This window comes from Thermobia domestica, chromosome 3 (genome assembly GCF_964235325.1).
Source record: "Thermobia domestica chromosome 3, izTheDome1.hap1.1, whole genome shotgun sequence".
Lineage (NCBI taxonomy): Eukaryota > Metazoa > Arthropoda > Insecta > Zygentoma > Lepismatidae > Thermobia > Thermobia domestica.
Window position 1 is genome coordinate 215,087,921 of NC_137456.1, and position 17,643 is coordinate 215,105,563.

A 17,643-nucleotide genomic window follows, 5' to 3' on the forward strand; every position below is an offset into this window, starting at 1 on the left:
CTTTAATGTCATTTATTTTTATACACATGTAGTGATCTGTGTAATTGATTAGCTATTAAAGAGAATACAAAACTTACAGGAAATAAAAAGGCAAAATCTGCTATGATGATCTTTCACAAGTACTCGCGGGCTTCCGTCAACAATTTACAGAATTAATTAATGGGTTCTGAGATAAAGCAAATGATCAGCAATGATCCTGTAGATGATAAAACACAGGATCAATAAAACGCTAGCAGTTGTTAGGTAATCAACTAGCTGTTTACCTGACGATCATGTGCACGGTTTAAACAACTGTTACCAGCGTTTAAATACTACCAGAGGTGCAGGACGACAAATTTCAATTAATATTTCGAAACAAAATTCACCACAAGAAGGAAATATAAATGAAAGAATCCCCAAGATTTCCTAAACCACACAAAAAACCAATTATTTCGTACACACATTTATAAAATATTCATTTCCCTCATGCGTGAATTATTTGAATAAGGTCACGTATGTTTCTTTATCTTATAGCTCTTTACATGGAAACTGAACTTCTTAATACTATTTGATTCGTCGTTCACGTACTTGTTTGCCACAAAAAGTTAATTTTAGCTATTACGACATTTCAAGACACTATTTCTACAAATAATATAGGCCTATTACAAAATTGCCTAGACTCATGATCTTCAAATGATGCATTTTCAGTTGGAATAAGATCTACTTACGTCAAAGAAACATTAAATACATCGGAAAATTATTTCCTATTATCGATACGTCGTAACTGTTTTTATTCAGCTATACCTGAGTAGAAAGGGAGTTTGACTGCAATCTAATAAACATATTTTGATACATCATAGTAACAACCAGTGCTGAATTAATTAAATTATCGTGTTAGATATTTTAAGAATTAAAAAAAAAAAAAAAAAAAAAACTAGTATAGGTTATCATTATTTGATGTCGATAAACATCTGCAGTTATATCAAGCAATTTTTAAGTAATATCAAAGCAGTGTGTTGGCTGTGTTAATTCTCAGGAAAACGGTTGCACTTTGATATTGTATATAACAGTGATAATAAAGAACATGTAAGTTTTTCATTCATGAAGCACTTAAACTTGAATATTTGATTAAGCCCACTCCCCTCTTTTTTTCTTTTCTTTTTTTCAGACAGTGAACAATTTAGGAATCAGTGGATTAGTTCTGCGCTCACTGTTAAGACATATCGTAAATATCATTACGTTCTACAGTTTTTCTTTCTCCGTAAGGTAAAGTATGACGAACATATTTTATAAGATATTTAATTCAAATCGCTATACTTTAAATTTCATTGTTTTCTTGTGTTTTTCTACCAAGCCCGTGTTCATCATTCTGTTGTTATGCTTACCTTACAAAGAAGCACTTGCAGAGCTGGATGTGCATAAACATCTTTTCCATTAAGAACATCGCTCAATACCACCTCATTACATGTTGTACACGCAATTCGTTCTTGCAGCACCTTTTCTATATCTGTAAATGAAAACACTCCTTAAGAAACGAGATGACAATCACTTAAACAAGAGTTCTATTATATCATTTTCTATACTATGCATTTCGTTTCATTATAAAACAAATTTCTGCCTTCAATGTCAAATACGATATTGAAAACATATATTAAAAACTATTTTTTTTTCATGGCTAGTTGGTTCCTTGGGAAGGGGGGAGGGTTAAACGTACCTCTTTTTTCTGACGACAAAGACATTAGAAGCAGTGGGTTTAATTTAAAAAGGGTTTGAGTATGTACTTCCACTAGGGAATAAATTCGGATGTCCTATACGAAAAACAAAACACCAAAAAATTACTAATTACTTCCGTTTTCTTTATTTTATTTATTTATTTATTTATTTTTTTTTTTTAAGAATTTCTTTGTTCATATGCATTTTATTTCTTATAATTGATTTATCTCTCTCCTCATTATTCTACTTATTTCACAGAATTAATGCAAAGATAAGCAAAACATTTCCTGGTTTATACTTTTAAATTTTTACAGTCAATTTAAGGGAATTATATGAGTCATTCTATTTCAAGTCAACCAATGATAAAAATTCCTTTTTTTTTTTTTTTTTTTTTTTTTTTTAAACATTGAAAGACATGTTTGCGAATAGTTATTCCCCACAATAAAACTTTTCCAGCCCTCATAGTTTAGTAATTAATTGCGCAATTACCTTCAAGGTCACGACTCAAAAACAGTTGATTTTTCGTTTTATTGTTTATTTCAATGGTCATAAGATCTATGAAGCTAGAAATTTGCATCCGCATCTAATTTTTCCTGTAGATTTTAAATCTGAAATCAATACTAATGAATATTGTATAGGTGCAGAGTTATAGCAGCATTTATAGTCCCAAGTTCGAACCCCGGAATGAGCATGTGGTGAAAGTTGTACTTGTGTGAAATTTTAGCACAAGGTGGAGAAATACCTATATTTCGTGTGAACCAAACTTGATTTGGGTATTTGAACCTAAGGGCCAAGATAAAACTTCTAATATGTAATAAAATTTTCAGTAGTAATTAATTTGAAAGGGATTAATACATTCTTCATATGGCTCTTTCATATGATTATATCTAATATCACATCCATTAGATATTTTGTTTGTATCAACTGAAGATATTCAGCAGCATCGCACGACTCAAGAAAATATGTTTATCTCTGTGAAAACAATACTTGGAACAAGAAATAATCATGCTTTCATTCTTGACAGTGAAATAAGTTTAAAAATTGGACTAATTTCCTCTACACCAATGGAATACCTACATAGTTTGGGTAGAGAAACAACACAAACAGAAGGCACCAGAAGTAAAAGCCTTGGATCCAGGAAAATTTGTAGCGTATGTCTATGACTGCAAATGTCGATTGGGATGGTAATGGAATATTCTGAGGAATATCAAGACTACAACACAAAGTTCTTACACCCTGCAGGGTCCGCTTCCACTTTTCACTAGCCTGGAACTGACGATATCGTATTCTTATTGACTCAACAGATAACATAAATAACAGATCACAGCCAGTGGAAGATCACATAGCGTGTCACATGAGACTGTTAATAAAATTAACGAGTTATTCAAGAATTTCAATAAACATTGATACATTGTATAATGCTAGATGGTTAGTAAATAAGGCAACTGTTATTTTTTGCTATAATTGTAGGCGACTGTGTGGAATAATTGTAATAAAAATTATACAGTATCAAATAGCCTATATCATTATTTCAGAATTTCGCTATGAGGCAAGACATATTCAGAATTTCGTTGGGTTCAAATACCCAAAACCAAATTTGGTTAACACGAAATATAGGTATTTCTTAACTCTGTGCTAAAATTGCACACATGTACAACTTTCACCATATGCTTATTCCGGAATTCGAACTTGGGACTATAAATACTGCTATAACTCTACACCTATACAATATTCATTAGTATTAATAGCAGATTTGAAATCTTCAGGAAAAATTAGATGCGGATGCAAATTTCTAGCTTTATAGCTCTTATGACCATTGAAATAAGCAATAAAACGAAAAATCAACTGTTTTTGAGTCGTGACCTTGAAGCTGATTGCATAATTAATTACTAATTAACTATGACAGCTGGAAAAGTTTTATTTTGGGAAATAACTATTCGCAAATATGTCTTTCAATGTACAAAGTTATCAAAATCTGAGACATAAATTTTTCATCATTGGTTGACTTGAAACAGAATGACTCATATAGGATCAGTAGCTACAGGTTTCATTATCATAACGGTAGCTCATCAGAAAATTCATACCTTCTCCTTTCCGTGCTACAATACCCTTGGTTCACACCTTGCAAAATACTGTGCCTCCATGAAACAACATGCAAAACCGAACGCAAACTGGCGTACTCCTAGTAGACCCAACGCAAATTGAACGCGAATTAAGTCAACTTGTGTTTCAGAAATTCAAAGTAAAATGTTTATGTCTGATAATTCGTATCACAATCTCTTCAGAACGAGAAGACTATGAATAATATATTTTTGTCAAAGAAAAAAATGAAATGAAATGAAATCTTTAAGTTTTACGCCCCACGGTTATGCCGGTTAGGCTAAGGGAGACGGTAATGATGAGATGAGTGAAACGGTGGAATGAAGAAAGTGAGAGGAAACGAGAGAACCCCGAGAAAACCCACGAGCACGGTGCTTGTGCACCAAAGTCCACACGGCGCGAGCTGGGATCGAACCAGGGACCCCAAGCACCGGAGGTGAACGCTCTACCATTGAGCCCACCGCGCCCCCTTTTGTCAAAGAAATGAAGAAAATTTAAAGAGTTAAAGAAATTAGAATACTTTTTTTTATTATTATTTTAGAATGATGTCTACTCAGAACTTAAAATTCGTAACTAATAATTATTTGTTTCCATTCTTGTTTCGTTATTATATGATACCGAACTATAACTCTCCATTTCAGTAGTGCATTCAAATGTAGGATTCCGCACTTTAACTAAATCGATTATGCAGAAGAAAGTGCACTAGTTCATTGCCAAGTACTACTCACGGTCCATCTACACCCAGAGTCGCTGCACATCTACATTAGCCTTTCCTATCTCTACTTTAAGTCGAACTCGTTCCGTTTTGTAAAGATCTCTTACGCTCCACATTCCTATTCTAATCTATCTTTTGTTCTTTAGATCTCCCGTAGTGGACCTACCTTGGAGATCCGGCTGGAAGCTATTTTCCTTCGAATAACCATTACAGGAGAAACCAAATAACTTTAAGTATTATTTTGGTGAGCATGTTGTACTGAATTATTTATAACAAAATGAATTTTACCTGGATATGATTTCTTTCGATATCTAAGCTCTTTGAATGAAGGTTCAACTCTTCGATTCTCAAATGTTCTTCGAATCCTCTTACTATTAACTCCATTTACTGCACTTCCTTTACTATGATCATCTGACTCTTCACTGCTGTTATCTGAAGATTTTTTCACCCTACGCCTTGGCATTGTAAACTCTGCAACACAAGAACATAATTATATACAAACAGTAATGCCTTTATTGTAAACTGGAAACAAGAAGTTATTTTGACTGGAAGTTTTGAGTATTATTTTAGTTATCAGAAAGAGTAAATTATATTTAAATTTCTTATCCCTGAAGAGTTCCAGAAATGTTAAAAGTTTAATAAATGCCAATTATTTCAAACGTAGTTAGGTCCTTTTCTCCGGATAAACAGATACTCACCGTGAAATACGCTGATCTTATTTTGAAGAAATTATGTTATTAGTTTAGCGCATGTATTACTCGTTTGATTTATCTGTACATGCGGCTAAGTTGCGAACTAATTTCCTTGTTTACAAGTGACGTTAGCCACATGGCAGGGTTGCTCGAGGTACTGGTTTTATTTGAGATTTCTTTCACATGCAGTTTTTCAAGAAAATCAGAAGGATATGCTTCATCGAATCAAATTTAATGAAAGCAGTCGTGTACATACTTTCATTTTGCGCTGAATACGTACATATATATAAACAGATGCACTGATCATGAGTCACCGGTTGAAATGTTCGCCGTATGGCCGAACAACTTTCATGTGCTCTTGCGACATCACAGTATTTCAGTACACGGAGATGAGTCGAATTGCAAGAGAGACAGATAACAAACAAGTCACTTTCTTTTCAGTTCTCTTTAGTCGTACGGGTTTGAAATACTGATGAAATTAGTTAACAGAAAGAAGTACTGAACTCACTGTCCCTATAATTCATGAAATACTACGGCTAGCCAGATGCACATTCAAGATGATGTATGGTCAGCGAATAAGCAAACAGGTGGCATTATTTCTGGCTTTCTGGACGTAAGTTCGCTACTTCTTAATTCATGTAGTTCTCCAATTGCCTCATGATAATGTAAAATGAAATTAAATCTTTCAGTTTTGGTCCCACGATTACGGCTTGGAGCCCAAAGGAGACGATACTAATGAACGAAATGGTATAATAAAGAAAGCGGGTGGAAAACAGGAGAATCCGAGAAAATCGACGGAATGGTAGTTTTCAACCACAAGCCCCATTTGGTGCAAGCTGGGATCAAATCTGGTATCTCACACTCCAGAGATGAGTGGTCCACCGTGGCTCTTCATGGTGACAGGTCACCATCGGAAAATATTAGTGATCCAATTGGGAGCAGAACCAATGACCATGCACTTTAAATACGAAGCTGCGTGCGCTAACCATTTCGGCTAAGCAGAAATTCAATAAAATTTAAAAGAAAATGAGCAACCTATTTCTTTTTTTAATGCTCTGTACTCGCAACCGCGGACGGTAAATTTTGATGCCTGTGCTGCCGAGAAAGAGCCCTTCCCCCAAAACAACACAGTAAATAACTAAGTTATTGAAATCTTATGTAGGGTTAAAAGCAGGTTCTGGGAAGTAAGTTTTTTAATATGATTGTACAATACTTGTGATAAATTATAAGGTAAGTCGTATTATCGGCGATCATAAATATACTGCATATTAGCAAAATCAAAATTTTGATATCACTATGCTAAGAAGGGTGGGTTTGAGCGCGTCAGCTTCTTGTCTACGCCACTGATCTACAGTGTAGAATTATGCATGTATTTTGAGTAGTATAGTTGAATCAGTTCTCGAATTTCTGTCTAGCGCACAACCAGCTCTTTCCGTTGTTTTATTAAATGCAATTTGAGTCCAATCCACTTTTTTTCTTAAAAAAAAAATAATAAACTTTATATATAGTTGTTCTAATGTTGGAATGCATTTCTCGTATGGTGATTTTTATTTTTCCCCCGTTTCCATTTTTCACTTCAATTCACTGTAATAACTTTAACATGTTATAACACAACAAACCAAGAAATGGACTGTGTATTGATATTTACTATCCATTTCATAAAGATAGGCACCTGACTTCGCGGAGCTGCCCTGACGTTTACTCAAAACTTACATTGCATTGTTGTAACTTGTTAGAATTTTTGGAATGTTGTCTTTTCACTTAAGACATAAAAAATTTCTTTGTACTGTGTAGGAGAAACAAATAGGAATTAATGAAAAAGTGCGTATTTTATCGTAGTTTTTTGGTAGACTAGTTTACAGGACTATATCTCGGAAAGGAAATCACATTAAATTATTCCCTGTGCACGATAGATGCATCTATTACCTGTAAGTTCTGAAAATTTCATTGCTCAACACGTAGTAATTATCTTGTTATTCAATAAAAAGTGAGACATCATTATCTCTGAATTGCTGCGGTGTATTATCAACCTGAAAAAAAAAAACTTTTAGAAAGATCTTAAAGTCCCTTTTTCAACCAAACTGTTTCGATTTGTTTTAAAAGATAAACAATAACAAATATGACATTACGATTTTCTCTGCTCTGCGCCTTTCGCTATCGCAGGTTATTCGGAGTACCACATTGCTACATTTTCGTGGTGCGTATACACTCTTAACTCGACGGGTATCTGAACTTGTCACTCACACTGTCCAGCACTTTGCAAAGGTATTTTTAAAATTTCATATCTCCAAAGATTTTAAACTAATTTCTGAGAAATTAACAGGGTATACAGTAAACATACCTATTACTTACAATTAGAGAAATGAACTGTTTACCTTGTTTACATTTGCATGTGATGGTCCTCGAAAATGTGTTGCTTTTTGTCAGTTTTTCACTTACTGCACGCAGTACAAAAGACATTTGCACCGAAACAAATACACTCACGAAGTTTATGATATAATATAATATTAGTTGATATGTAATATTGAGTTTACACTTCACAGAAAATCTGTTTTCAGATCTAGGAGTCCCAGTTTTTCTCTTTAATGTTGTACATTTCGAAGCACTTCCCCACACAAAGTTCAACTTCATATATCACACAGTAAACGCTAATATTTTATTAAAAACTTCTTTCACCGTGCGGATGCTACGCACTTTGCATCTCCTTTGTCCTCCTTTATTAGGATTTGCGGATATTAGGGGAACTTTGTATGGGTAATGGCTCTTTGCTACCAGTCTTCCATGGGTGGAGACTGGGATAGTCCCTGTATTTCAGTGCCTCCTGAATGCAGCAGTTTTTCTTCTACGTTCACATAAAAAGTTCGAAGTACGATTTATTTTTCTGCTTTCTTCCTGTACAGTATGTGAGCACTGACAGTGATAAGTCAAACAGCAGAAAAAACATCTTCTTTCATCATTTGATAGACATACTAATAGCTCTTACGTAGTTTTGTAAAAATCGCGTAAACCTGGCTAAAAAGCACATGTGAATAATCAATGTAAAAGATTTCTTGTTTTCAATTTAAGTAACAAGCTTTTACTTGAAAACAAAGTTTTGTTTCAGTAATTTTTCTTTTTCTCAATCTGCTGTTTTGCGTATTTATTCATTTCTTTTTCTACTATTCTCGGTGGGAGCTCATGTGGTTTGAATTCCACGTTAATCAGCATGTCCAAGTCTCATATCGCCTCTGCTGAACGGGGCGTTAAACTCAAAATCAACTCAACTTTTTTACTACAAAACTTCATCGGTAAAAATAGCTGAAACACTTTATATGGGGAATACTCTGTAGATAGCCTAGCATTTTGATTAATTCCCAGGACACCACTAAACAGGGGTTTTGCATTTATTTCAGTTTTATCGCTCCAAACTACATCAGAATTTGCCTTCAAATAGGAACGACGCGATTCTTTTTCTTCTTTCAGGGCGCCGTGAACCGTGATGGTGGTTATATATTCTAGAGCCTACGAAATCACACGCTCAGATGAACATGACCCATGAACAGAAAATCTGGTACTTTCCCGTTTCTGAACAAGCTTAAGGAATAGTCACTGCATTACAGAATTCGGAACTTAACCGATTTGGCAGTCCGAAGCACCTGATAGGTGGTAACAGATTATTACGTAAATGATGAATGAATGAAAAATTTGTTCGAAATATTCATACAATGTATACGAAAGTTAACCTTTAAGACTATCATATAAATGTATTTCTCTCATGTTTTACTTTATTTTGTTTCAGAAAGAAGGTGTGTGATATTTTGAAGTAAAAATACTACATACAATTTTGCTAGTTATTTGTGTATCATTTAAAAAAAAAAAAAACTAACTTCCTTTTGTATATAAGAGGTTAAATTATTATATACATTGGTTAATCCTTTGGAATTCATAATGTAAATATGCTAAGAATTAAAATTGTTTGAAAAATCTTTTTGAAATTCATGGTTTATTTTAAAGGTTTTATATTATTATCTACATCAACCACTAATTCAAGGGTTTTTCCTTGGGGAGGCGCCGAAGATTGTCAGGGAAGCCGCGAGGACTTTTAAGATCCTACAAAGGAACATATTTACAGTGCAAAACGCATACTGAAGTCTGCGCTCTTCTTTAGTAATACATAGTGGACTAAGCCTATGTATCACCTCTGTTCCACATACGATCAGGGGTGACCCTTTCACCTTTGGCTTAAACGTCTATAACGCTTGCTAGATGACCACTAACGATCTTCTACTTTATCTCTGTAGAATAGTATGTCTTCTTAAATGCCTCTGGAATTTCGCGCGAAACCATAAGAGCTGAATTTTTCTTTCTCTTAATTTTCTGTTATTATTTGGGACGATTCTTGAGTTTAATCTTTTCTGAAGTACTACCGCCATTCACAAGTAGTCTTATTTGCTTTATTTTCATTGGTCGAAGCCTCTTGCGTCTTGCCATTTCAAAATATGTGCCGAGATTAAAAAATTGTGTAACTCAAAACAAGCTCATACATTCCATTGACTTCGGTCAACATTTAAATGTGCCGGTTTTTATTATTTAAATTCCCTCTCTACTCATATTTTTCAATTTTATCATAAATATCTGACAACCACAATTTATCAACACCGTTAATAACATTAAAAGATGTAGTCAGTGTGTACAATGCAGACTACCTGTGTTAATGAGATACTTTCATTAGTGATTAATAAATGAAACATAGTTTCTCATAGTGATGGTCTTTCTTTTAGGGACACATGTATTTATGTTGTTGACACATTTCATTTTTGACAGGGGAGGCCCATTTAGACTTTGGTGGTTGAGGGGAGTCTCAACTGCAAAAAGTTTGAAAACTCCTGCACTAATTAAATGAGTTTTTGTGGTGTAGAGAAGCAAAACAAAGTCTGCTTTATCAATTTAAAACAAAATTTTGAAAAAAGCCCAAAATTTCCCAAGCAAAAAAGCGAAGCAGAAAAAACTGAGTTTTTTTTCAAAAAAGCAGTTTTTTTTTCGAGTCCTTGCATCTCTAGAGTAGTAATCATTTATTAATTCTATGACTTAAAAAACCGGAAGGTTCACTGCTAACAAAACAAAACCTTTATATTGCGAGCGGTTATGGTATTCAATAAGTAAAACGAAAGACATACCCACCGCAAAAAATTTATAGCAGAATTTGCTCTACATGTAACAGGTGGCGAATCCGGAAGAAACTTCTTCCATCTCCGATCTATTAAAGACTCAAAAAGGATTTTAAAACATGAAGAAAGAGTAAAAAAATGATTAAAAGGTTAAGATATGTAGAAAACAAATCTTCTGTCAAACACTAAACACATGGGAAAAGTCACTCACTGTCATTGTACCATTCTTGAAAGCTATTCCCATGTGTCGAAACTTAAACTATTCCCATGCATTTAGAGTTTGACAGATTTGTTTTCTACATACCGTACCCTTTTAACTTTTTTTTTAACTTTTCCTTCATGTTTTTAAATCCATTTTGAGTCTTTATCAGGCCGAAGATGGAAAAAGTTTCTTCCGAAAGCGCTTCCTGTGACATGTACAAGAAATTCTGTTATATATGTTTTGCGGTAAGTATTAGCCTTTTGCTTTTCTCATTGAAAACCTTCCTACTTGCCTTTATTCTTTCTTCAGCTTTCTTTTGTAATAATGTACACCGCTTGAAGTGCAATTTTTTCAATAAACTCAAAAGGTACTCACCTTGCTTCCTGATATGTTAATTTAAGAAACATATTACGGATTTCAGTTTACGAACTATGATTTATATATATATATATATATATATATATATAAAACGTTGAGTTGTGTAGAATATTTCGCTCACTTCTGCTTCCGTACGACTAAATTTCTTACGACTAAATCACTAAATCTTAAACTCCTTTTTTTTTTCTACATGCTATTTTTTAGAGTTAAGATTAAATATGTAACACCATTGTAAAGAGTAGTAATTATAAATCATTACGAACTGTCTTGGAATATAAGCATTTCTACAGTACAGTACAGTTATTTTCTACAGTAAAAACAGCAGGAAGAGAAGAGAAAAGTCAAGATTTTGCCGTACAATTTCTCCGAAGAAGCTTACAGATGCAAAAGCAGAAGAAGACAGAAATCGAGAAAAGACTCACTGAATAAACAATTCAATGTAAAAATGTACATTTATTTAAATGAATATGTTAAGCATCGAATTTTCGCTGACAACTGTCGGCATTGTCAAGATATTGGTAAGTTTTAGTGCGGATAAGATGTATAGAACTGCATACGAAACAACAAGATTTTTGAAAATATTAACACTATAGTGATCTTTATTATGAACAAATTTTTAGACCATTCATCTTATTTTCTGCAATGGACTTAAAGGAGGTCATTTCGCTTCATTTTTGCGTTTCCTTTCATTTTAAGTAATAATGCCCTCTTTATTCACGTTTGAACCTAATCCGTGGGAACTCCTGTGATAACGTACTCTCACATACCTTGCTTATATGTCATAATAATGCTCCAGCCAATGAAAGTACACGTGCAGACGAAATGAATAAAAATTCGTATGATAGTGGTGCCCGAGACTTCAATTTACGCCTGGGTTCCAGACCCGTGGGTGGGACTTTGTCTGAGAAGCGGGAAGAATGACGCAGTATTGTAAAAGATGGACACGAAACAGTGAAACCTGCAAAATGCTAGACCACTTACGAACACTTAATCTTTAACATATATATATTCTTTAACCTTTGTGTAAGTATGTAGAATCTTACGTATGAAAGTAGACAATACATTGAATTGAATCATATATGTTATTTCTTTTCAATATTCTCCTCGGGATCATTATGTGAACAGTTTGCCTATATTAGATTTTATACTGCGTTCTATATAACAGAATTGAATTGCTGAAGTATTTTCTTTCAACGTAACTCTTAATATTGTGGTTTATTGCGGTTGTTTGTGGTGGGGTTGGAACAAAAAATCGTTTTGTTTGAATCACATCACAATTTGCGTGGTAACAGTGTGTGTGCGGATAGCTTTGTATGCATTCAGGTTGTTATTGGCGAAGCTGTCAATGTACGGGTGCTGGATGGATTCCAAGTTCGATTCCCGAGCTTGGTTATTACGTTGGTATCCTTTGCTATCAGCAGTAATCATAACAACACTAGTGCACAAAAACTTCTTGCTGCTATACCGTATACAAACATTACAACCTTGTGCTTCTTTTGAAATGCTTACAACAGTGAAGGTGGCAATGAAGTTATTCCAACTTCTGTCCAGAGTATCCATGTCGGAGTTTAATTCTGATTCCTTCGTTTGAATAAAGGTCTCGTATAGCTGTCTTTGAATGGAAGATAGTGTTTTGGTCAATTCCACTTTAACGATAATGTACTAATCGCTCATACTACGAATATGTTCTTTCAGTCTCATTTGTGTGTTCCTTTTGTCGTGCCTATGTAAGTGTACATGAAACTTCATAGATTCGTACAGAATCGAGTGGACAAGTGAAGGAACTTCTTTAATAAGTTTCATATATATATATATATACAGAGAGAGAGAGAGAACTAGTACTATGTTAAAATTATGCTTCCAAAAAACTCACGGTAATTTGTTTGAAATCGAATGAAATTAAGGCATATTTATCCATTTAATGGGTCAACATTTACTTTAATACTGTCCGTTTTGAGAGTTGTTTCAACCTGGTCTAACATTTTTTCAGTGTCAATCCTGTAACCATCATTGATACCATGTACAGGTATCGTGTTTTCACGATAAATTATGTAATGTTATAATTACAAATTTCGAGATACAACATCCTAAACTTGATTCACTGAAAATTACAATCATTATTTATTCGAAATTATGAACTTTAAATTCTCATCATCAAATCAATGTTAAAGTTAGATTTTCATTTCTTTCAGTTCACTAAAGTTTAGTTAGATTACAGACACGGAAATATTTCTATTTTCTATTGACTTTTTCTTCATGTATATTTCTTAATTAATAAAACAGCAGATTCTTTCCTTTATCCGCATTCCTATCACATCTTATTTGGGGTCTAACTACGTTACTTGAACTTTTCATCACCGACGCAGTAATTCATCGAACTGAAAGGGAATGGCCTGAGAGAAGCGTTAACAAAACTAACTGGATAGGTTAGTGAAGAGGGAGTCAAAGCTTGATATTGTAACGACAAAGATATAGTCGGCGGATTCAGAAATTCGAGTTTAGAAGTCTGCTACTTACTTTAATCTGTAAAAAGGAATTATTTATTCTATACGTTACTGAACATTATATGAGAACGTCTCCATAGTTGGAAAGGCATTCATGTCTCGGCTAAGTTCATCGCAGCTGAAACATCAGTATTCTTGTGTGTACCGCACCGGACTTCAATTTTCATAATTTCTACATCTGTCAACGAAAGGAAAGGAGGCGCACCAATGGAAGGACAACTCGCCGTCGGAGTCATCGGAAGAGGATCGACGGGAATATCAGGCAAGTGCAAGTAGATGTGATCAATCTACCTTACTTTCACCTTTTCACCTTGTTATCATTATAATCTGCTACAAATTTATTTGTGTGCTGTTTCTGTTTTATTTATTAAATCAACCCAGGTCCGATACCATTATCTTTGCTCTAACAATTTCAATTTATAAAATCCTGGGACAGCTTGTCAGTTCAGCATCCGCTTACGCTTAAACTTGCTATTCTGAGCTTTTTGGGCTGACACGAAGTAGCTGGAAAATTCTACTCAATCTTTAATAAACAACTAAAATCAACTGCAACAAACTTTCTCGCAGTTAAATCTGAGAATTCATCTAATGCCATATTAAAAGATGTCAACCACCTTTCTCAAAGCCCTTCTACGCAAACAGCCATCAAACATACTTAAAATTACATGATGAAAAAACGAAAAAATAAAAGATTAAAATATTTTCACACATCTACAGAAAATTCATAATAGACGGGAAAAAGATAAGACAGTGGTCATATATTTTTGTAATTACTTGATTGCACACTGCCTGGTCGCTGATAAACCATATGCATTTCTCAATAGGGGGAAAGGTAATTTAACCTTTTCTACAAATCCTAAATTCCACCATTCAAAAGTATTTCTTGAGATAATGCTACAATTCAAATTTATAAAAGAAAAGGAACAAACTCGCCTTTTTCTGTGGCTAAAGGAAAGCCGCTACTTGCTGAAAAATCTTTAATCACCAACTACAGGGTCCATTATGAAAATAATGTGTATGTTTTTATTGTGACGCGACTATCCATGGCAGCACGGTAAAACCAGTCGGGCAATGTGGTGGGGGATCTGCCGTTTCAACGCAGCCAGTCGCCAGTTTGCTCCGAGCAGTGTGAGCGGACAGGCGTGCCTCCGCGTGAAGTGTTTTTTCCGACTTTTTAACAAGGCGCGATGGAGTGTTAGCTTGAATAGCGATACGCCATTAAGTATTGCGTGAAACTTGGAAAGAATGCAACCGAAACATTCCAGATGCTTGAAGAGGCCTGCATTTCAAGGTCATAGTTCGGGAGGTGGCACAAGGCGTTCAAGGAGAGCTGGGAGGAGGTCGCCGACGAACCCCTTCTGGACGTCCAACAACGGCCAGAACCAACGAAAACGTGGACCGTGTGCGCGAAGTTCTGGTTCCGACCGTCAATTGAGCATCCGGTAAATTGCTGATACTCTACACATGTCCACATTTGCGGTACATGGGACAGTGACCGAGGATCTGCAAATGCTCAAGGTCTGCGCGAAGCTTGTGCCCAAAGTGTGCCAACTCCCTAACCCGGAGCAACATCCCGGTGGTCCCCCATCCCCCTTACAGTCCCGACTTTGCTTTGTGCGATTTTTTTCCCCCCGACAGAAGAAAGAGCTGAAAGGAAAGCATTGGGAGACCGTGGAAAACATCCAGAAGCACGTTACAACGTTCCTGAGAGACATTCCCGTCGAGGACTTTCAGGGTGCCTTCCAGGCGTGACAGACGCGTCTCCCCAGTGTATTGATGCATTGGAAGAGTATTTTGAAGAATTTTAAACATTTGTACAGGTCCGATCAATGAATCTATTTTTCCCAGAAAATGCGAATTACTTTTATAATGAACCCTGTATATCAACATATCATTATTAAATGGTACGCTGAAAGATAAATATTCGGAAACGAGAAAATCTGTCAATGCAATAGAATAGGAACTAGAAAAAATACCATTCTCAAACAAGAAAAACTATACTCACACATACCTTTCAATTTCTAATTACAATGAAGTCCTATAATCAAAGGATCCCAAATTACAATTCACAAGGGTAAGGCAGCAATTCATATCTTACTCCAATATCTCAAAAGGTAGTGATCCATATATCCAATTTTAAATCTGTAAAATGAGTTTTAAAAATTAAAATTAGTTTCTAGTTTTATACTGACTTAATGCTCGCATTATCAAACACGAAAAACAAGAGACCAAAAATCCTATTCCCTTCATCCATTTCATAAGATCTCTCCGCTTATAATTGAACACATACCTATTGATAAATACAAACCACCAACCCGATAGGTGTTCCTTGCCCACCAAAAAACTTTCAAAAATACTTAATCAACATGAAAACGCATCGTTTTGAAATATATATAGATGGTAGTTATCAAAATAATGGAAACACCTGAACGAAATGTTAACTTACCTGATTCATACCGAGTGAGACCAATGTTAGCCTGAGAGCAGCTTTGATTCGTCATGGAATGAAGGAATATACGTCACGAATGTACTATTCCTTAGACACTGCAGCACTCAGTTCCATCAGCAAAGATGGAGGATATAGGCTCCGAAGTTAGAGTTCCAGAACTAACCACAGGTCTTCAATATCGAGTCTGAGGACTGGATTGCGTGGGCCAGGGAGGTTGTAGTTCATTACGATGTTCATGAAACTATGCATCAACAGGATTAAAAGTGTGAATTGTAGCACAGTTATCTTGGAAAATTCGGTCTTTGGCCGGAAACAACATCTGGATTATAGAATCCACGCGATCACCTAAAATATCCATAGAACCACTTGCAGTACTGTTAGTGTAACCACAAAATCCACGCAATACCAGGGAACTGACGTCCACGGCATCACAAAGGCAGCAAAAGAGTTCAGGGCAGAGTTTGCTGGTTTAAACCAAAAACGAAAAATATTCGTAAAAGTGTAGGTGTTCGTAAACTCTTGATGAACACACATTTGTGGGTTATCACGTTTCACTCCCGTATATTATTGGTATTATATTCAGACCTAAATTCCCCATTCATTACTCAAAGAGATTATACTACAAAAAAGCAACTTTTGCTTTTTTCCTTTTTAAGTTTATGAATATTTCTTTTGTGATTTTTTTATAGTTTGTCATTATTGTTATGCAATTGCAATCAAAGAAAAATTCTAAGTACTGTATCGTTTTAATAATGTTCATTATTGATAAAATACATCGATATGCCATACTTTTTTAAGGGGGGTCATACAAACCCCACGAGAGGCATTTACTGAAATCAGAAGTATCTTTGATATCTATTTATGTATAAATGGGTCAGAGCCAAAGTGGACTCAAATAATTCGTATCTTTATTTACTTTTCTTACTGATATGCAAATTAAGTCGTTGCATTTCTTTAACTTAGACTAATAAAAGTCGTAGTGAACTAACTTGGATTAAATTAGTTCTTCTGTACTCTTCCGTATTTTGAAATTGTCCATATGTAATTATGTATAATGGTTTCATTTGTGCAACTGTTTATCTTTTTGTCCTGAAATGACTCTTGACAATGATATTAACAAGTACAGTACTGGCACAATTATTATGGATTTTTGATAAGAACAAAACTTTTGTGCAAAAATGTCTTGCAAACAATTTTATTAACTAATACTTTATTTACTTTACCATACCAGTACCAAACAAATATTTATTAGTTATTTTAAGTGGGTTTTACAGTCTTATATGGGAGTGTCTGGCAATACAGAGAGAAAACGTCTGACAACCCTGACACAATCACTGCATTGTCTGGACAGAGCTCAGTAATAGTCTGGCATTTGCGTGGAGAAATGTGTGTTTATTGCATTGTCTGTCTGTTATTTGCATATGATCACTTTAGTTCTGTGTATTTGTGCATTTAAGTTTAATGCCAACCTTTTCCTCCAGATTTTCTAATGTGTTTATGCAACTGAGCAAACATGGGCAAAGTTCGTGATTTGAGTGCTCGCAAGGTTGGACAGATTAGTGTTTTATTGAAAGAAACCACCTTGAAACAGAAAGAAATAGCGAAGAAACTTAAAGTTTCAACTCAAACCGTCAGTAATATCAAGAAGAAATTGGAATATGGCCACAGTTTGGCATCAAATAGGGTTGGAAAATATGGTAGACCTAAGAATACAACACCGAGAATGGACAGAAAAATAATTAAAATGGCAATTAACAACAGAAG

General features: G+C 34.8%; 1 protein-coding gene across 1 annotated transcript in view; it reads right to left on the reverse strand.

Annotated features, from left to right (window-relative positions):
* Positions 1 to 17,643, reverse strand: part of LOC145680958 (uncharacterized) — a gene marked incomplete in the record, with an annotated part of 264,706 nt that overhangs the window by 231,605 nt on the left and 15,458 nt on the right. Inside the window, 3 exon segments of the mRNA XM_081752173.1 lie at positions 1,365 to 1,486; positions 4,796 to 4,978; positions 15,442 to 15,572. Coding sequence (XP_081608299.1) covers positions 1,365 to 1,486; positions 4,796 to 4,970 — 297 coding nt within the window.